Source organism: Thamnophis elegans, chromosome 6 (assembly GCF_009769535.1).
Source record: "Thamnophis elegans isolate rThaEle1 chromosome 6, rThaEle1.pri, whole genome shotgun sequence".
NCBI lineage: Eukaryota > Metazoa > Chordata > Lepidosauria > Squamata > Colubridae > Thamnophis > Thamnophis elegans.
This window is the reverse complement of record NC_045546.1, coordinates 34,414,431-34,437,295: the sequence shown is the minus strand read 5'-3', so window position 1 is coordinate 34,437,295 and position 22,865 is coordinate 34,414,431. Positions and strand designations below refer to the sequence as shown.

Below are 22,865 nucleotides of genomic sequence, written 5' to 3'. Positions count from 1 at the left end.
TTTAAAGTGTTGTTTTTGTCTATTCCCTTGTTTATTGTGAGCCGCCTGGAGTCCTTCGGGAGTGGGCGGCATACAAGACAAATAAACTAACTAATTAAAAACTAACTATGTAGACAGCTGTATTTACATACACTCCATAGAATGTGGCCAATTTATTCAGGATGTCATCTATCTTTAAGCCTTTTTTATTACAAAATAGCTTTTTTTTATAACTATATTCTTTTCTGTTTGCTTCCCAATATATTACATAAAATGGGAGAATCTAATGAGAATTATAATGCTTTTCTGTTTAAGTCCTAACATAAGGCTTGCCTTTGACATACTACATGCATGTAAAAACCAGCAAAATAAGACAGTTGATAAGTCTTGTGAGGCTGGTAAGCTCATGAAACAAGGACAACCTGGATTTCTGTAAGATAATTTTGATACCCCATGGAAGCAATTCTCCCACTCAACATACAGTTACGGTAGTATAATTGAAGTGGAGTTGCTCTGTATCCTCCCCCAAAAAGGAAGATTCCACAAATCCCTTTTGTGGATTTAAGTGTCCCTTTTACCACAGTTTTTTTTCCTATCCTGTTTTCCAAGACATTTTATAACAGATCAGCTTAAAGGTATTTAACAGGACAAAAATGTTCACTTACCAGTTTTAACTCTTCTGTTTCTAGAAATTCTGCTTGACTTATAATTTCAGGCTTTGATGGTTGCTCTGTTGTTGGTGGGTTGTTTTTTTTAGTGAAAGAAAATAATAAAAACGGGTTATATTTCAACTTTCAGATATTTGGAACTGAGTCACATACAGGGAACTCTCAATGCATGACTGCTTGGCACCATTCAAAGTTACAATAGCACTGAGAAAGCAATTTTACAGTCCTTCCTTGCACTTATTACGATCACAGCATCCCTGAGGTCCTGTAATTGAGATTGAGCACTTCTCAACAAGTGGGCATTTGCAGCCTTTGCAGTGTCCCATAGTCACTGTCATTTGTACATTTCACAGCTGACTTTCAACAAATACAATCAATGGAGAATCCAGCAATAAAATCACAAATCACATTCACATGATACAGTACCTCAATTAATGACCACAGGTGATTTCTTAATAATCTCACAAAAGTGAGGTCATTAAGTCAGTTGCAGCCATGCATTATCTTGTTTATCAATAACACAGTGACAGAGTTGCCAGGCCCAACTGTAGTCATTAAGTGAGGACTACCTTTATGCAGCTTTCTCAACATGGATGGAATCAAATTATGTGAGAAACCGTCATTGTAACAGAATTATATTTTCGTATTATGTATGCAAAGAGCTCAAATAATTGTAACAATACTGATAGATATAAGCCATCCATTACTAACCAGATAAAGTAAATATCAATAAATATGTCAACTTGGTTGGCAACTGAGAGGAAAAAAAAACCAAATTCAGCTCTAGAAATCATTAAGAAATGATTTAAAATAAAATTGTCAATATTACAATACATTTATAGAAACTTAGTGAGACTGCATGCAAGATACTGCACAATTCTAATTATCAAATTTCTAAACAGATATAATAGATTTATTGAAAGGGTAATAAAAATTAACTGAGAGCTCAAATAACATCCTTATAAGAATAAGCTACAATGTTTGATCCTTTTAGGATTGGAAGAAAGGTAATAAGAACATTTGTTTTTTTTTTTGGGGGGGGGGAATGTGGTGCTATGATTAAGATATGAATTTGTGCATAGCACCAACAATAGTTTTTCTCCTTTTCTGAAAATGTTAGGCCCATGGGCCATCCAAAGAAACTGAAGGAGATTCTAACCTATTTCACAGGTTAATAATGTACTGCATGCTGAAGTAGAAAGGAAATACTTCTGCATGCAGTACATTATTAACCTGTGAAATTCATTACCATAGGACAAGATGATATCCACTGACTTGTATGACATTAAAAAGGCATTGAATAAATTAATGGGGGGATACTGTATTTTTCAGAATATAAGCCTCCTAAAGGCTATGCATGCCCTTTTTTTTGACAAAAAACAGGCCCATTTTCACAAATAATGGGCCGTTTTTTGCTCATTGGGGGAGCACCCCCCAGGAGCATTCTACAAGCCTCCTAAAGGTTATTCATGCCCTTTTTTGGGGGAAAAAAAACGGAGCCGTTTTGGGGAGGTCTGCAAAGTGCAAAAACTTTTTTTTTCAATTTACCTCTTCAAAATCTTGGTTCTTATACTCCAAAAAATACAATAGTTTTAACAACTCTCTTGAACAGTCAATGTTATTTCTAAGTAGGGGCAGCATATCTGAAATACCGGATGAAAGAAAATAATATGAGAGATAAGAGTTCCATTTCCTGGTTGTGCAAAGCCTGGAGTCATTTGTTTGGCAAATTTTGAGGAAAAAATGCTCAATTAAAATTGACAGGACTATTCTTATATTCTCATGGTAAATTAACCTCACAAAAACTAAAATTAGGTTGGAGATTAATGGAACAATTATAACACTACATCTATTCTCTCTCCCATTAAATTGACAGTAAGATTTATTCCTTAAAAAGATTTCTCCGAGTAATTCTCCCCAACTTGCTTCATAGATCAGAGATTTTAATTTTTTAATGCTGTAAGAAAGAAGTGCTCCTTGCCACCCAGTATAGAAATAGAGCAAACAATATATGAAGCTGCTATTGTTCCACATTAGATTTTAGAGAAAAATGTTCTTGAAGAGTGAGTGCAAAAACAATCTCTATATTACTCTTGAGGCATATATATATTCCTATGCAAGTTCCACTGGAGTTATTTATTACAGTACGTAACATGTAGATAAATATTTGCATTCTAATTTTGAGTATTAGATATTTACAAGTGTTTTTAAACGTGTAAAAATTGAATTTCAATTTGAGGGAATAAAAATTTGTTCTGGCAGATATGCTCAATCTTTTCAAATTATTGCTCAAAAAGTGAATGCTTAAGTCTTATGTTAGAGAAGTAATTGGTTGCAGAATTTGTACTTTTCTCCTCAGCTCTATTAATTTTAATTACTGAATTTTTAGGCCAGTGTTTCTCAATTTTGGCAACTTTTAAGATATATGAGCATCAACTCCCAGAATTCTTGGAGCTAAAGTCCATGTGTCTTAAAATTGCCAAGATTAAGACACATTGTATTAGATCATCCTTTCCCAGGTTGATGTTCTCCAGATGGAAAGTACTAAAAATTTCAGAATTGCAATTCACCCTTTTTCAGGGAGTGTTCAACCCCTTACTTTAGAAGTCACCATTTTGAACAAGCATGACAACTGCAAGAAAAAATGTTCCATGAACTGAGAAACTGAGAATTGCAGTTCAATAATATCACAGGCTAGTACAAAGGAACTGGGACAAACGTTCAATTTGATGTAAAATTAACTTAAATACAATCACTAGGATAATTTTCCATGTAATTTTTAATTTATGTTGCAGGAAAAATTACAATCCATTGGTAATTTTTGAAAAGAATCTTGATGGCTTTCAGTGGCCTTGACGTTATCCTTCTATTTAGAGAAATTAAGCGGTACTTACTGAAAATTTTGACGAGTGTAGCCTGTTCAAAGACATTGTCTTCAGTTACAAGCATGCATACAAATTTCTTTTCATCTCCAATTCTTGCATTATTAATGGACAGGGTAAAATTTTCAGAAAGACTTATTCGGTCTTTGTATTCTGGCACATTGTCATATTGTGCACTTGGTTTTTTTGCAGATCGCAAAGCAATAGACTCTGAAGCCTTGTTTGCAATTTCCTAGAAGGGAGAAATATTTATCAAATTTATACGGCTGCTTATCTCATACCAGATGACTCTTATCTTTCCCTCAAATGTTTTATGTCACTTCAATAAAACAGAGTTATTCATATACAATACTTACTTTATATTTACACAATACACATTATGAACAATTAAAATACATTCAGTTTTTCAAGGCTTCCGAATCCAATTTTCTAGTTAAATATATTACAACTCTGGAAAATTATTGAAAATAGAATGTAAAGATTTGGCCATTTTTTTCCAACCTGATAACTGGCCAGTTTCCAGATTTTTAAGCAACAGCCCACAGTGGCTTAGATTGTAGACTAACTTCACAAAGCTTATGAGTTTGTGAGGCATTGACAATACCGCATGCTAATCAAAAGATTTTTTTTAAAAAAAAACTGTGCAGCACAATAAATCAATAGTTGTTCACCCAGTTAACCCTTTTCCCAATCTTGAATAATATCTACTTTGGTATGTTGTGCCTGATTACTTCTCATTGCAGAATAGAGTTCTAAAAATACAGTAAAAGAAATTTTCTCCATTTCTATTTAAAATCTCTTGAGTTTATTTTCCCTACTCTAGAAGAAAATTCCAAGTTTTCATAACTTTTTAAAAAATCTTTCAGCATTCCTATGTAGAAGTATGTTAGCAAATCACAATAGAATACAATTCAAATGTAGGTGTGTGTTTGTTTGTGTGTGTGTGTTCAGCTTTGTGTGTAAGTTTACACTGTTTAGGTAGGTCAAGCCGGATATTATATTTCAGCAGATTATTTTGGGGTACAGCAGAGATATATGAGAATCAAATCACAAATTGGATCACCAGAACTAGGAACAATTCCAGAGATTAATTACATACTAAATATGATACTACCTGCATCAAAGGCAAATTGTTGCTCAGTATGTGTTAGGAAAACATGTGAAGAAAGTTAAACAACTCATATTTTTCTTATAGCTCCTACAAATATCTTGTTCAGCACTACTGTAAAAAATTATTTTATTCAACAGATTTGATCATATGCAGCAAAAATTTATCAGGAAGTACCCAATTTTGAAGATATAAAAATCACTAAGCATCTGAAGAAGCCTTTAATTTGATGAGCTTGAGATGTACTGATCTAATGTATTTTGAGAATCCCAAGCTGAGAAAGACTTCTCTGGACTAAGCACCTTGGTTTATTTCTAGTAAACCCTACAGAGATTACACCACCTTATGCAGTGGGTTACTGTACTATTGAATCTGTGCTATCCCATCTTTTTTTATTGCTTTGTTGTATAGTTGACAATATTGTAAAATAGCTGAAAAAAGTACTAAGGAGAAATATTCAAAGCTTGTAAAAACCCAAGTTTTGCAGAAGAATAAATAATGTTTAAAGTGAAAAAAAAAAACCCTTTAGTCACCATTATTCTCCCTCCCTGAAATAATTCAATCAGAACTGTTATATCCTATCCAGTAGCCGGGGTGGGCTTCAAAAATTATAGCAAGGGGTTCTCTGACCGGTTACTGGGTGGGTGTGGCCATGGCGGGCGTCACTTAGTTGGCCTCCTGCACCATGGCATGGGGGGGGGGTGTTTGTCCTCCCAGGGCTCTGGAGGCTTTTCTCGAGCCTCCAGGAGGGTGAAAACAGCCTCCACAGGTTCCAGAGGCCCTCTGGAGGCAAGAAATAGACCCGTTTCTGGCCTTCCCGAACTTCTGGTAGGCCTGTCTTTTGCCCTCCCCAAGCCTCTGTGTGAATCCTGCACTTATCTGCATCCAAAACGGACCACTTGGGAACTTCTGGGAGAGGAGGGGTAGGCGGGGCTAGCCAGGAGTGGAATTTGGGGGTTCTCTGAACTGTACACAATCTTAGCTAGAGGTTCTCCTGAACCCATTAACCCTCAGCAGCCCACCCCTGCAGTAACCTAGAATTTGACATATTTCCATTCTGCAAGCAAGAAACCATTAGGTGGTAGTTGCATAGAAGATATGTATACGCACCTCCAAATGGAAAAATCCTAAAGAAGGTGGAAGAATTGGTAGGAATACTCATGAGGAGTTTGTTTCAGGTCACACTTGTCAGTATATTTAGTCTTATCTCCTGGCATTCCAGCACTTTCTTGTACTATTGAGAAAAGGTGGAGCTTTTTTCCCCAAGCCTTTGTGTAGCGCACACAGGCTTGCTACATCAACTCAGATAAACATGCATACACTGAGTAATTCACCGCAGGACATTTCCTTGCCAAAACAAAACAAAAGCCAAATAAAGAAAAAAAAAATCACAAAACCTAGAAAGACCTTCCTTTCTTTGTTAGAAAGCTACAACTGGATTATTGGTTGCTGTTAGAATGGGCTATTTATTCTGTGGCGCTTTCAACATGCTATGAGAAGCGAGAGTAACTGCAACAATTTTTATTAGCATTCTGCTGGACCTGTATTTGGTCTCCTTTATGCAGGCAATGCACTTTCAGACACAGTATGACACACAACTATTGATTCTATGAACTTGCTTCATGTTGCTATAGTGAGCATGAAAAACAGTGTGTATAAAACAATGTGAATATAATAAAAATGTGGCAAAAGGCTTTTTACCACCGTGAAACACTTGGTCTAACAACTATGCAATCTGTTTCCAAATGAGCAAACAAATTATAATGGTTCTTTTATCCTAATGAACTCTAAGAGAAGTGGCATATTGCTAACCAGTTTCTTCATAAAAATACCAAGAGACTTATTTATTACAACATATTTAACACAAAATTTTAAAGACCTGCTTTTGAATAATACGTTCATTAGTCCCACAAAATTCCTCCTACATTGCAATACCAGAAATAATTTAAGATAATTTATACTTACGTATTTCCATTTTGCAAACAAAAGACCATTAGGAACTTCTAAATGGCAAGGCAAAACAATGGTATCTCCATATACTGTGTTTACTGTATATAATCCAAGTCCTGTTAAAAACAATAAGAAACAACTATTAATTCTATAATATTGGATTTTTCTAAGTCTTAGCTAAAGCATATGTACAACTGAAACACATTTTCAAAATTAATTAAATAATTTAATTATTTAACCCATGCTTAAAAAATTAGTTCGTGTTGCATTAAATATTTGTTGTCTTTAATTCATCACCATTCAAAATGAAGCCGGCAAAGTTGGTAAAAATCCGTGACAGCAATTTTAGAAGAACACAGAGCTCCATACTTGTGGCACATCCAATATAAGGCTAAAATTTGCAGTATATGCATATTTATATATTTCTATACTTTTGGATTTTGTGATTTGCCCCCTCTTTTTCCACAGTGCATGTGCATGCCTCTATAGACGTCACATCTATCTGAATGGCATGCTGTGGTGGTGCACAATTCTTTCTTATTAGTCACTGGAACAATAGATTGTTCTAAAGTATTCTTATTCTATATTATTTGTGAATTAGAGAATTTTTAAAGGTGAGAAAAAGTTTCAATGCTAGCATACAAAATTTCCCAGTGAAGTCTGGATTCCTTGGAAGTGCAACATCATCAGTGATCTAACTTAATCCCAGTGGTGTGGTAGGATTTGAAAAGTTTTAAGTAATTTGGAAAACAATTGTGAGATATGTAAGGAAGTGAAGTTAAGATTGCTCTTTCAGTGCTTGCATAGACATTCTGCATCCCTAATTCCCCAAGGCCAGGCTCAGCTTACCCACTTCTCAAAAAAAGGCCATGAAAGTTTACAGCTTTGAAAACTTGAGAGGAGATGGGAGCCACACGCTGGTGTTTTCAGGAATCTGTCAATGTTCATAAACAGCTTTACCCCACTTATATCCTTAGTTTACAAAAGGGAAAGCTAACACAGTATAGGTATGGCTATGTAAGATAAAAGGTGATAGGAGAAGATGGGATAGGTGAGAAGGGAGAGGTAAAGATAAAGGTTCCTCTCAAACATATGTGCTAGTTGTTCCCGACTCTAAGGGACAGTGCTCATTTCCGTTTCAAAGCCAAAGAGCCAGTGCTGTCCAAAGACGTCTCCATGGTTATGTGGCCAGCATGACTAAATGCCAAAGATGTACAGAACGTTGTTACCTTCCCACCAAAGGTAATCCCTATTTTTCTACTTGCATTTTTACATGCTCCGAACAGCTAGGTTGGCACAAGTTGGGACAATTAACAGGAGCTCACTCTGTTATATGGTGCTAGGAATTTGAACTGCCAACCTTTCTGATTGACAAGCTCAACATCTTAGCCACTGAACCACTGTATCCCTTCGCGGTGAGAAGGGACAGGTAACATCTAGTAATTGCAACTATTACAGGCAAGCAAAAGGACTGTCAATCAACTGTCAGGATCACAAACTATGATAAGCAGCATATCTTGGTGTGATTCCTGTCTGAGCTTAGAAACTCAGCTGGAGTGCTCAAAAGCAACATTGCTTAAAAGTGTAAAAGTCTGGAGTTTGGTAGCAACAAAGACCAACCACATTCAGGCAATATACCTAATCCCAACAATTACAGGAACTTTTGGAGGGACTCAAAGGGTGTATACAAACTTTAAGATATTTGCCTGCTACAAGGATAAAGTATCAAAGACTTATTTATGGCTACATCAACTCGCAATGACTAGGAGGGTGGAATTAACCCAGGGCACCAACCTATTGTAGGGGAAGATGTGCGCCTCAAATAAGCATTCCATACAGTTATCTTCTACACTGCAGTGTGTCAAAATAAAGAACCTTACAAGGCTATAAAACATTTTGATAGCCTTGAAAACTAGGTTTTTGCATCTAAGATTAAGCATATCAATTATTTAATTTAATTACTAGTAAACTTGGTCAGTTTGTACTCAAAACAAACGATCATGAATTGTTTCAGGGAGATTAGTCATTTATCAATATTTAACAACTTTTTAAAACAATTTCAATTTTTTACTCTTCTATCTAAAGTAAAATACAAGATAAAGTATTTTATAGAGATTTTATCTCTGCATGATGGCTACAGTTCAATGTGATATTTTGCATGATTTGGAGACCATGAAAAAAAACCATGTGAAGACTAAATCTTGTAGTTGATTAATAAGAATGATTACATAGACAGGCTGCAAAGTACAATAAATATTAGGCTCAATAACATTTGGCCTAGTGTTGCAGTAATTCCATACTCTGGAAATGTCTTTCCATAACAGGTACCCTATGGATTATTTCATTATAGAATTATGCTAATGGCTGTACAATGGATCTGGAAGCAATGGCCTGGGCAGGCGGGTTAAAAATATATGAAGACCCTAATAAATCATTTAGCATCAGCATACTTTCCAAACGTACAAGCCTATCTATCTGATGCATTTCTGTTTACATGTACAATTAGCATGTTTTATTTTATCTTCCTTTTCCTTTGCTTGGAGCATTTTGGCCTACTGCAAACATCCTTTCTGACCTTTCCTTTCCTGAAAGATCATGTGTGTCTCAGATCAGTTTTGAAACTGCAATAAAAGGTGTTCCTAATAGTGGAGACTGTAATGCCAAAGTTGGAATATTGAGGAAGATACAATTGGACTGTTTAGTCTAGAAACTGAAATGAAGCAAGTGATTGACTTATCACTTTTTGCCAGTCCAATTGTTTTTTCATCGGTAACAGACTTCCAATAGCCCAAATAATTCCAATATTCATGAGCATCATCAGATTGAATACACAGAAATATAGTATAGGCACTTAAGGGATCATCTCATCCCACTGTGATTGGCCCATCCCATCGGTGCTGGCAGAGGAGGTATGCTGTGGGCCTCATTGGACTAAGTATTCACACTGGTGGGGTCTTCTCTGCTACTGTGCCTGCCCTGTAGAATATCATGCCTCCTGGAGTGAGGTTTGTTCCAAACCTTCTGACTTTCTATAAGATCCTAAAGACCTGGCTCTGCCGGTGGGCTGGAGCTCCAGTGGGGGAGCATCACGGTGGAGGTGGTTGATTGATCAACAATAGATGCCACCTCCCACCCTTCCCATCTTTTAATATCTTATTTATGCTTTTACAGTTTTTATTTTTTATTATTGTAAGTGTTAGGTAAGCTCCCCGTTGGAAGAGCGAGTGCGTTCAGAGAAGCGTTGTGAGAGTTGTGTTGGGGAACACACAAACCAGCATACAGAGACACTGCAGTTTAAATAGGCTTTTACTTTAGTGGAAATAGAGGTATCAAGGTCCATCAAACAGTCCAAGTCATACATGGATAAGACAGTCAGTCATCAATGTCTTTCAGTTAAGGGATAATCCAAATAACATAGTCTATAATCATACAAACAGTCTGGTACTCAAAGTTTGCTAGCAGTTGCAAAACTTACAATAGCTCACGGCACTTTCTAACAGCCAGTTTCCAAAACACTCAGATCAGATCAGCCCAGCATCTAACAAACAGAGAACTAACAGTCACTCTGGCTCCCTCTTATGGCCGATTGAGGAAACAGCAACCAATCACATTTTACAGTATGATTTAAAGAAACAGGTACAGCATTGCTACATGATTTATATATTGCCAATCCAACCGTTAGATTATATTCCTAACGGTAAGCCACCCAGGGTTACCCTGAGATAAGACGGGGGACCAAATTAATTTAATAAACACACACACACACACACACACACACACACACACACACACGTTTAGCAAAAGCCCACAATGTAGATTGAAAATGGTAATATAGCCTGGCTCTAGGTTGGAAAGGGCTCAATGGTTATATACTCTTGTATCAATGGTTATATACTCTTATATACTTAACAATGAGTATTGAGATACCATGGTACTTCAACAGCCAGAAATGCAACTGAACTGCACTGGCATGAAAGTGAAGGAGCACAAAAATGAAACAAAGATTAAATGTAAAGACTACACTAATCGTAACAAGTATAGCGACTAGCCTTAGAATTGACAATGAAGATACTGAAATGATAGCAATAGTACTTAGATTTATACACGGCATCATAGTGTTTTACAATTTTCTCTAAGCGGCTACAGAGTCAGCATATTGTCCCCAACAATCTAGGTCCCCATTTTAGTGACCTTGGCAGGATGGAAGGCTGAGTCAACCTTGAGACCCCAGGATCAACTGCTAGCAGTCAGCAGAGTTAGCCTGCAATACTGCATTCTAACCACTGCACCACCATGGCTCCTAAATTATGGATAGTTTCTGCCTTTTAGGATCAATTATCAATCTTAAGGAATTAGCAATCAGAAAAGAAACCACATACTAGCACTTAGAAAAGTAGCAAAAACCTTGGAAAAGATATTCAGGTACTAGGATGTATTTGTACTTTCTAAGATCAGAATTATACAAGTGATAGTTTTTCCTCTGATACTTTATTCAAGTAATTGTAAACACAGAAGAGTGTGTTTACAGTTTTGATTTTGTTGTTGCAGAAGATTCCTGGGAATACCATGAAACAAAACAAATGAATCAAATAGAACAAATCATTCCAGAGTTGTCTGGAGGGAGGCAAATGTAGAAGAAAGAGAAATAAAAACTGCAAGATGGATAAACTGAATTATACAGTGCATCACTGGAAAACTTTAAGGATCAGATGGGGATCAAATCATTCTGAAGAAAAACTATACTGTTTCTAAAAATTGACAGGACGTGATGGCACATAATCATCAAGCATCTTCAATCATTATAAGGCTGTGATGGCGAACCTATGGCACGGATGCCAGAGGTGGCACGCAGAGCCCTCTCTATGGGCACGTGTGATGTTGCCCCAGCTCAGCCAGCTGGTCGTCAGGTTTCCAGTGCTCTGGCGAGCACATGCATGCGGACACACACACACCTGCCAGTTTGGGCACTCTGTACCTAAAAAGTTCACCATCACTGTTGTAAGGCATGAGACCAGAGCTGCGCCTGGGTATTATTTGTGTTGTAAACAATTTATTCTACATAAGCTTTTAATATTTTTGTAGAAAATGTAAATGATAAAAGATGATATTATCCAAAGATACAACAGAAAAAATACTACCGTGTACTGCATTGTTATTAAGATTTGTTATTATATTTTAAATAAATACGAACTAAGGACACTCCTTTTGTAACCATTCTCCCCATTTCCACCATTTTTTTTTTAGATTTTTGTGACTTGCATACATTACTCCAAAATCAAAATAAGGAATATAACTATCCAAAGTGTTCAGATGTTAAATACGTTGGCTTATAATTTGTCCACCACTATCCGATTCACTGAATGCTCATTGTTCTTCCTACAAAAAAACAGTTAACAGGTAATGATAGACAGTAGTCCTTGAGTTACGAGCACAGTTGAGCCCTATTGCTAAGTCAGACAGTTGTTGAGTGAGTTTTGCATCATTTTACTATCTTTCTTGCTACAGTTTTTAAGTGAAACACTGCAGTTGTTAAGTTAGTAACACAGTTATTAAGTGAATTTTGTTCCTCCACTTATTTTGCCTGTCAGAAGATTGCAAAAGCTGACCACATGATCCAGGGATACTGGAATCACCATAACGCATGGCAGTGCAATGGCTGTAAATGTGAAAAATAGTAATAAGTCATTTTTTTCAGTCCCATTGTAACTTCAAACACTCACTGTCATACCCTAGCACGGGGAATGTTAAGAAATATTATAATACCTGAGTATAGATAGTCCTCGACCTTTTATACCTACCGCCCACTTTTGTATCTCTGTTAATAGTAAAATTTTCTAACCGCCCACCCAGTTCCACAGTAATGGCGATTTATAAAATAGGGAAGTAACTTTATTTATAAAATTTATAAAGCAGAGTTACAACAAACCCCTACCGCCCACCATGAAAGCTGGAACGTCCACTAGTGGGCGGTAGGGACCAGGTTGACTACCATTGCCCTAGCATATAACTTTATATACTCTTGTTGCTCTCTATCCCCATCTAGTGGCCTGAAGAACAAATATGCCCCAACAAATGCTTTAAATACTGTTGTTGCTCTCTATCCCCATCCAGTGGCCGGAGCAACAAATACCAGTTACATTGTTTGAAGCTGACCCCATCCCATTACCTATGAGCCCACACTCTCAGAACAAATGCAGGCCGGGAAGCCAGACTCCATTTCCTTTAGCATTTGGAGAAGGTAGAAGTACAAGGAAGAATCCATCTTAATCTGTGGCATATGGTCATCCAAGGTCATCCACATCCTACACACTGAGCATCACTGTGAGATTTAAATCACTTGTATTTATTAATTGCTATGTTCAGCAGTAACTCAGTACTGTCTATCTTCTATTTAGTTCTCATTGTATGAATCCCTGTTTTCCCCAGTTTCACCATATCCTGTTTTTTTCAATAAAGCATTCAGAGCTACACACATGGTGTGTTTTATTGGAGGAGAGATGGGTTTAGCTGCATGGGGAGCTGCACATAGACTAACATGTAGTGAGGAAAAAACACTCACTAATGGTTGTAAGTCGAGGACTATACTCAGGTATTATAATATTTCTTAAACATGGGATCCTTAGGTAATAAAAACAAAAAGAAAAGTCTATCACAGAGTAAATTACAGCAGTACAGAGAAAAAAATGCAATCTTTTGATATATCTAACAGCAATAAGTAGCAGTCTTTTGTTCAAAATATACAGTTTATCTCTGCATTATCTATGAGCAAACATTTGACAGAAAATAATGCAGAAACTAAAAAAATGTTATAGTATAAACCTACATCTTACCCACATTAGTACAGCCTAAAGCAATTGATCAGCACTTTTATCTAGCAGATGAACAGTAATGCACTCATCTATAATATTTTGTTTCATTCTCTAAATTAAATTTGATCAATCTCATTTAAAGCACAAGCTGAAAACAGCTATTTTATCATTTAATTTAATGAATATAGCAGTCTGACCACTAGATGGTGCTAAGGAAATATAAACCTTTTTTGATTGCTTAATAATGTGCATAATATGTTATAGATTAATGACAAATATAAATTCACAAAGAAACCCACCCATAACCCAAACATCTATAAACTGGATGGTTAAAAGAATGAAAAGCCACCTTTTATCTGAAATCTACGAGCTGTGTCAGAACACGGAAGAAATTTGACATTTTTCACTAGGATGAATGGAGACCACAGACAGAACCTATTTTTGCATCTGATAAAAAGGATAAGTATTTGCTTTCCTGCTTAAGTACACTAAATGTCATTATAAAAGAATGTTCCTGTGTGAGTTTCATTGTTTATCTTTTCTCTTTACTTTAAAACAATGCATTTTAACCCCTCCAAGTTGCTATAGTAACAAATGCACAGTATCAGTCAACACATAAGTTTGGCTGTGTAAATAGAATTGCTGGGTGTGGGTGGATGGTGGAGTCCAGGGCTGACAACACACAGTCTACAACATCATTGACAAAAATAAAAAAGTTTCCTTTGGATTTTTTCTATGCATGTAAACATAACAAAATATGGCAGTGCAAAAGCGGATCCAAGTAAAGTAAGTAATTCCATACATTAAATATAGACATCATGCTAAGATACCACAAAGATATATATTGTAATAAAAAAGAGTCCTATAGCTCTTTAAAAAATAGGTTTAAACTAATCTTCACTAAACTACCCACAGTAGTTTAAGATGTGTCCACATAAAAAGTTTTCAAAAACTAAATAAAAAATAAAATAAACACTTTAGAATAAAAACTTATTACTTCTTTAAAAGAAACAAAATATGAAGTCATTAATGCGACTTTTCAAAAGTCCAGTGAACCTGATTCTTATTTGTAAATGAATGAATGAATCTATCTATCTGTCTGTCTGTCTGTCTGTCTATCTATCTACCCATCCACCCATCCACCCACCCACCTAGATAGATAGATAGAATATAATTTCCTCCCCACTACCTCTAAGCCAACATCAAGTAAAACAACATATCAATGATTCAAAATTCCCTATAACAAAGAACAATCTGAAACAATAAAAACTTAATATAGAAATAATTCCCTCTGGCATTTTAAACATCAATGGCATCATGTCATATACAAATCATATAATATCATATACAAATGTAACTGCAACCATAAATAGTTTATTGAATAGATCTCCAGATTATTCCAGGTATGCCCAATTGAGACATTATAATCATCCCCAGATTTAAAAAAAATGCCTCCTGAAAAACATCATATTGAGAGAAGCTGTTGTAGGTGTTACTCTTTGAAAACACATGCCATAAAATGTTAAGTAACTGAAGTGTAATATGTTACATTGGGAGTCTTTGTTGGTCTTAACACAACTAACCTGAATTAAGTATAAAAAAGAAAAATATTACATTATGCTATTAAAACCTCACAATTCACAGGAATCTTATTTTTACAGAAAATAATTTTACAGAAAAAGTATAAATAGACAATCACAGTTGTGCCCCACTCCTACACAAATAAATATGTGTTACTTTGTTTCATTAGAATGAAAAAATGTTGCAATATTGTTGTGAAGACATAACCTAAGGAGCTAACACTCATGTTTACATTAGTTGCATAATGATTTAACATGTTTACTTGGAACACCTTACAATCTGTTAAAATTAATATTATTAAACAACAGGTTATTGTGAACAACTGGACAAAACATGTTCTGGATTTATACTTTCGGACTTCTACTGGTGACTATTGATCTATGTGCCTGTCTCTAGATGTGCTGTGGTTACTTCTAAGAATTGTTATCTATGGATATTATGAATTTTCAACTATTGTATGTCCCCCCTTACCTTTCCAGGCAGTTGTACTGCCTAACCCTGTGTAAAGAAACAGGCTTATTTAGAGAGCTTAGCTGGTTCCTTGCTCAGCTATGAATTGTGAGGAAACCTAAAAATGGACATCTCTTAGAGCTACCCATTAGTCATCTTAGATTGAGCTGGCTTTCTTGCTGGCTGGCATTTTAATATTTTCAGCCAAGAAATGGTTGCTGCATCCTGAATTATTGCAGAGACTCATAGTTTTTGACTGGGAAAGGAAAGGTATGTTACCAGCTGCCAGCTGGCTGCTGGGATTTCTGGAGAAGTTATCATGGACACTGGGCTGTCCCTCTTCTCAGCTTTTGGTTGCTAGGCACCTGATTTCTGTATCACTTTACCCATGCCACCGATCTCCTGCTACATGCTGCACTAAGTTGTTTTGGCTGTGGTGTTTCACTTGTAACTTTCTTTCTTCTTGCTCTTCCACATGATTGCAATCTCCCCTTCTCAACATATCTACCTTACAGAAGCCCTGAAGGTGACATCCTCTTAAAGTTGGAAACTAGATGTCTCAGACTGCCTTAAAATCTGATTGGGAGTAGGAGGGGAGGAAGAGAGAAAAGGGATGCATTTTCATTGATATCTGTAAAAATGTCCACCTTTATTTAACTTTTGATATTTACTAAAAAAAAAAAAGAACAAAACAACAAGCTCTCTAGAACAACTTTCCTTCCTTTTTCCTTGCTTGCCTATTTGCCCTTCCTGCATGGATTTTTTTCCACCAATCATTCTCTGAAATGCTGATGACAGGATGCATAGTTTGTATACCTACTTGATCAAATTATCTTTCGTAAAAATTCAAAATTTCAGCACAAAACATTTTCCTTAACTGTACAGTAGTTTTTAGCATTGTTATATTACATTTCAAACTCTAGAGAACAATAATTCAGTATAGACAACAGCTATCTAGATCAGTTCTTATACGTGTCTTCCAATATTTAAATGTTTAATATTAAATATTACATAATTTTCTGGCAGTAGCATATTCTCTGGAGTCCAAATTAAGGCAAATAAACTGTTTAATATAGTTGCCGGGATCTAATATGGCATAACAGTGACTACTTTGAAAAGCTTTTATTGTAAAAGTCATTGTCTACAATACATAGACAGTACATCATACATATCATATATCATTCAAGTTGTGTTTGCCATGTGGGTCTAAGAATGTATAAGTGAGAGTGACATACAGAAGTGGTGTTTGCTAAAATGAGCTGTGTAAAATTATGACTTGCCTTATAAAAGCTTTAAAAATGTTTTTCAATTAAAAAAATCAAAGCATTTCAGGATTTCTTAAAAATCTTTAAAAATATATCAATACTATTTCATTTGTGCATATTAAAAAAGCAGAAATTATTTCTTCTGATGCATAAATAGTTTGCTATTTTTAGCAGAAAATTGCATATTTTTCTTGTTTAATTGTAATATCTTATGAATTATGAATACTTCATATATGAACAGTCATATTAAAAATAAATTAACCATTTTCTTGCCCATTAACTTATCTACAATATATTACTTATTAATAGTGCAACATTGCTATTGTTTTAATCAGAATGTTCACATATATACATTCTTCAGAACTAATTAAGCTGAGGAAAAGGCTGTCTTGCTTACTTGTTATAAATATTTTATTATTCAGTACAGATACTGCTGTGAACAGAAACAGGAAATCTTTCTCTTATTTTCCCATCTAAAACCCCAGGGGGACTGTATACCGATGTTTGTGTGTGTTTTTTTGTGTGTGTGTGTGTGCGAGCATGCACACACACACACTCTTAGTATATGTATCTGGCTATCTACAGTATATGGGAAAAAGTAATTCTTGAAATAATAATGACATCCTGCTCTGGAATACATCAAAGACAATATGAGTGTGTGAAAACATATACAGTGATAGAGTGGTATATAACAGGAAAAAAAATTCAACATTATCATCTTTTCCTTGTAAAATAATAAACTTTAAAAAACATAACCAACTACTACAACATCAAAACACATTTCAAACCTTTACAACAATGATGTAGAAGAGTGTATTATTATATGACTATATTAGTATATTACTATATACTATATTACTACATAACATATTGTTAAATAAGGTATTAACTTCTCATAGCAATTTGTGATTTTATGGAGTCCCAGGAATACTTTACATGGAACAAGCAATACTAGACCAAGGAACCAGTTTGGTATGGTGCTGAAGGTATCAAGCACCATGAGTTCTAGTCCCACCTTAGACATGAAGCTAGCTGGGTGATTTTGAGCCAGTGACTGTCTCTTAGCTTTGGAAAGCAAGCATTGGGAAATCACTTCTGAAAAGACTTGGTAAGAAAATGAAGACTCAGCTCTCTAGAAAAGGGTCTAATAGTGGAAAAGGTGAATGGAAAGAAAAGAGGACAGCCAGCATTAAGGTGGATAGACTCAGTTACAGTGGTGATGAGTCTGCCATTTGAAGACCTGAAAGTACAGATTGTCATGGAGAAAATCTGTCTACATAATCGTTAAGAGTTGATACCAACTAGATGACACATTATCAATCAAGAGGAAATTTCCAGTCATACCTCTTTACACAGTATAATGGGTTATTTTATTTTTTTTGTCCTAGGTGAAAAAGAATGATGACTTTTTATTTAGCGAAGATCAAAGTTACCAAGTTTATAAACTTGATAAAAATATGCTTTCATAAGAATAGGATATGTTGTTAAATTACAATCTTAGAAACTGAGCATTGGTGGCATACAATGTACGATGTATCTTTTAAGAGATATAAGATGTTTTTTTTAAGTTTTATATTTTTTTCTCAAATTTATATATCCTCCCATCCAGTGGTGAAATCTACTTACCTTCGCTACCAGTTCACAAATGTGAGCTTACCAAGTGCGCCTGCAAAGGTAAGTAGAACAGTGAGGGGGAGGGGGGGATTCCACTGTGCCACATGACTTAGATTAGCTAGAAAGCAGGAAATTCTACTTTCTGACGAACCTGTCCAAACCACTAGTATTTCACCCCTACTCCCATCTCACCATACATGACACGGCTACATACAAGAATCAAATAATTATACAAATATAGACAATAATTATTAAAAAAAAATTAAAAATCATTAAAATTAGAATAAACAAACCACAAAAACAAGGGGTATAGCAACTGCATATTAACCACAATAGGGAAGTTTCCTTAAAATGTTTCTGTGACCTTCCTGATGACATAATCATAGTTTGAGGGTCTTCCTGAAGGTTAATAGAGATAGAGCTAATCTGTTGTGGTCCACCAGTGGCCTGCGGAGCTGGCAGCAGAGTGGGACAGCGAGGAGTTTGCGGAGGAACATGGGACAGTCCTGGAGTCTGGGGAAGGCTCAGACGAGGGCTCTGCGTCAGAGACAGAGAGGGGGCCAGGCCATTTAGGAGTTATGTGATGCCTCCAGAGTCAGACATCAGTGAGGCACAGGAACAGGTTCCCCATTCCCAGTGCATGCATGCGCAAAGCTGCCAAAAGGCAAGAACAGTTAAGACAGAAGGGATAACTCAGGAGTAAGGCTTGGGGGTGATTGGGTCCTCCCATAGGACAAAAAGGAGGAGCAAAGGCATGTGAGCCTTTGCAGGAAGCAACTTGGTTCATGCTGGTCAGTTTCCCTTCTGAAGCTTCGTTTTGACTTTTTGTTCCGTGTGGCCTTGCCAAGCTAATTGCCAATTAAGTCTTGGGCAGCATTTCAAGGAAGATAAAGGTGAATGCTTATCAGCCAAAAGACTTTTGCAGCCTAATGTAGGACTCTTTACAACTATTTGGGACTCATTACGGGCTGTGAATGACCATAATTCATAGCCTTTGAAATAAAAAGAGGGTTTTCTGGGACTGAGTGGGTGCTTTTTAATGTATCAGGAAGCCTAGGTCAGAACATAACCTAACTTCAGGTGGAAAATGAACCATAAAGTAGATACCACAGCACAAAAAGTCTGGGATCCATCAATGTAGGCCCCTCACAGATGGAACCGATAGTATACTCTCTATGTCAGAACTAATAAGAAGGGGTGATGTAATCTCTGAGTCCCTCAGAGACTAGCAATAGCAATAGAACTCAAGACTTATATACCACTTCATAGTGCTTTATAAAACTCTCTAGGTCAGGGCTGTCAAACTTCCAGCCCGTGGGCTGGATGCGTCACACACTGGCCACACCCATGCCCAGTTTAGAGAAGGGTGAAAAATCCGGATACGTCAAGTGATGCCACTGTGACGATGTGAGTTGGACAGCCCCACACTAAGTGATTTACACAGCCAGCATATTACCCCCAACAATCTGGGTCCTCATTTTACCAACTTTGGAAGGTGGCAAGGCTGAGTTAACCTTGAGCAAGTCAGGATCAAACTGCTGGCATTGGGCAGTTAGCCTGCAATAATGCTGTCAACTCCTAAGGTTGTCATGGTGAGGAAAGTGGGGGAACCCATTCCACGCATACTTTTGGCTAGAGTCGGATCTCAGATTACTGCAGCAGGCTTGGAAGCGGTGCACCTCATTGGGGAATGTGATGTGAGACTGAGGGAAGGAGAGGAACAGGGGTAAAGTTCAGCTAAAATTCAAATGAAGCTCAGATCTGACTGCAAAAAAGGCCTTGCCTAACAGTGCTCCTAATAAATGACTAGTTTTGTTTTGAACCTTGGCTCAACTCATGAATCAATTAGGGCATTTTTAGGAAACCTGACAAATGCATTTCTAACCACTGTGCCACCATGCCTCTGATAACTTGGTCCCATGCCATAAAAGTTAAAACCACCATACTGAATTGGAAACAAACTGCTCTACCCAATGACTCCTAATTTTCTTGTTTAGATGAAACATTGTATGCATTGATGTCAAAAAGGCACAACTACATATTTATTTATTTTGCATAATTATAAAGATCCAGAATGGCATAGTGATTAAGATGCTAGAATGAATGGTAAGACTCAATGGTAAGTCCCAATGGTTAGCAGGGGGTTGGACTAGAAGACCCTCAAGGTCCATTCCAACTCTATTCTATTCTATTCTCCCGAATATGGACCCTGGTTTTTGTTTTTCCTTATGAAATCAGGTAAGTAACCATAAGACAGGCACTCTTTCTCAACACTCATCTATGTCAGTGGCTGATTAAAAAAATCTCTTTTTTGGTGTAAACCATGAGATGCTTAAGATACAGGAAAACATATTTGGTACAACAGATTCTAATATTTCTCAATAAGTGGCAGAATCAGGCTGATCACTAGATTTTAGTGCATGTACATTTTACTTACTGGGAAAGAAGAAATGAAGAAGTGACTGGGAAGGGAAGGGAAGAGAAAAAACAATCCCAGAAGAGAATGATAAAAAATTTCTAATACTTTTGCTAAGAAAAGTACATGGATATGTCCATGTCATCAGCAGGACGTAAAGTGATCTTGCCTTTTTATCATAAACTTCATAAGTGAATTTTGCCTGACAATTGCTCTTATTTTTTTCAGAACTCCTGCTGGCTTGTTCACATTACCAGCATAGAAATCAATTTGATTTGCTTCTGAATCGCTGATGTTTCCAAAAAATTGCAATATTATTATTGTAAGGGAACTCTGTAAGAGAATAAGGACAATAGAATAGTTGCCAAAATAAAGTGTATGATTTCCTTAAGTGTTGGAAAATGATAGTATTTTGGTCACCCAGAGGCACGAAGCTTGTTTTATTTCATTCTCTGCTATTATCAACCAATTATCAAATTGATATGGCCTTTGTCAAGATGCAAAAGCCTCAAGCTGAATATTAAATTAGGAAGTAAAAGGCTGAAATTAAAAATCTCTAGAGAAATTAGAAAATTGCCTCAAGGGTAGAGGGCACTATATAAGTGCTTAAAAGAAATTTGAAAAATGTTATCAGGGATCAGGAAAAAATAAAAAGAAATGGAAGAAAGTAAAAATATCTAATTTCATAGCATGCTAAATTGCTATGATGGCAGAAAGACAGTTTCTCATTCTCTTTACAATTCTACCTTACTTTTTCAGCAGTCTCATATTTCTTCTATATTTAAAAACAACTTATCTTCAACTAAGACAACTATATGTAGCGCAACTATGGTATTTTGGAAGTACAAGACACACCTTTTTCTCTCAAAAAAGAAGCTGAAAATTTGGGTGCATCTTATACATTGAATACAGCATTTTTTGCCTCCCGAAACCCTGCCCCCTTCACCAAAATGGCCATGCATAGCCTTTAGGAGGCTTCCAGAGTGCTCCTGGGGGCTGGGGAGGGCAGAAATGAGTGAAAAATGGGCCATGTTTTGCTCACTTTCCCCCCCCCCCCGACCCCAGGAGCACTATAAACCTCCTAAATGCTATACATGCCCTTTTTTTTGGCAAAAAACAGTCCATTTTTTTCTCTTTTGTGCCCCCTTACCCCCCTACAAGTCTCCTACAAGCCTCCTAAAGGCTATTCATGCCCGTTAAAAAAACAGGCCAGTTTTTGTGAAAAATGGACCATTTTTGGGAGGTCTGCAGAGTACAAAAACTGTTTTTAAAAAATTCCTCTTCAAAATCTTGGTGCATCTTATACTCTGGCGCGTCTTATACTCTGGTGCATCTTATACTCTGAAAAATACAGTATATCATTGCTGAAAATTAAAGTGTTTTGAAAGGGAGGCAGTAGCAGCAGGAAAATCACATGCCTAGTTTGTGACAATCAGTTTCTAGAAATATAACTGGATATACAGATTTATCTACTATTTACCATTATACTGTCAATCCAAAAATGCTATATATATATATATATATATATATATATATATATATATATATATATATATATATATATATATGGGGGGGGGGGGTCATCTGTTTTTTTTTCTTTTACTGCTTTAAACTGCTAATTACTTTAGATATGTCTTTTTGAAATCACATGAAGTGTTATGATATCTTTTAATATCTAAGGATATTCACTAAGGATATTCACAGGTGGAGGCAAAGCAGGTCAAAAGACAAAGCACCCAGTACAAATCACATGAGTTATGCACTTGTGTGCAGCATCAAAACACAAATCAAGGTTTTACATCATGACATAACACTGCACCACATTTCCTTGGTAATACATCCTGTGTATTACCAAATCTGTGACCCTTTTAAACTGGAACTTACTCTAATAACCCAATTATTAGCTATAATATACTAAAAATGATGAAAAGATCTAAGTATTAAGAAAATGTTCCAAAATTGTCTCAAACTGTAATACAGAGAAAATGCAAATGCCACGAAGGCTGTTAAAAAGAAAAGGAGGTTTTAGTTCAATCTGACCTGTTCTTAAATTACCGTGGAGGGTTTTTTTTTGGAAAATGAAATCAAATTCATTTTAAAATGAAGAGAATTTGATGTATCGAGAGAATTCACTAGATGTTTT

The 22,865-nt window shown here is 36.1% G+C and overlaps 1 protein-coding gene across 2 annotated transcripts in view; it reads right to left on the bottom strand.

The window, feature by feature from the left end:
• ALCAM (activated leukocyte cell adhesion molecule) overlaps positions 1–22,865 on the bottom strand; it is a 128,674-nt gene that overhangs the window by 41,676 nt on the left and 64,133 nt on the right. For both annotated transcript variants that reach the window (XM_032219744.1, XM_032219743.1), the window contains exons 2-4: positions 6,603–6,703; positions 3,542–3,761; positions 645–709 (exon numbers count right to left, since the gene is read on the bottom strand). In XM_032219744.1, the coding sequence (XP_032075635.1) occupies positions 645–709; positions 3,542–3,761; positions 6,603–6,703 (386 nt within the window). The remainder of the gene's footprint in view (positions 1–644; positions 710–3,541; positions 3,762–6,602; positions 6,704–22,865) is intronic.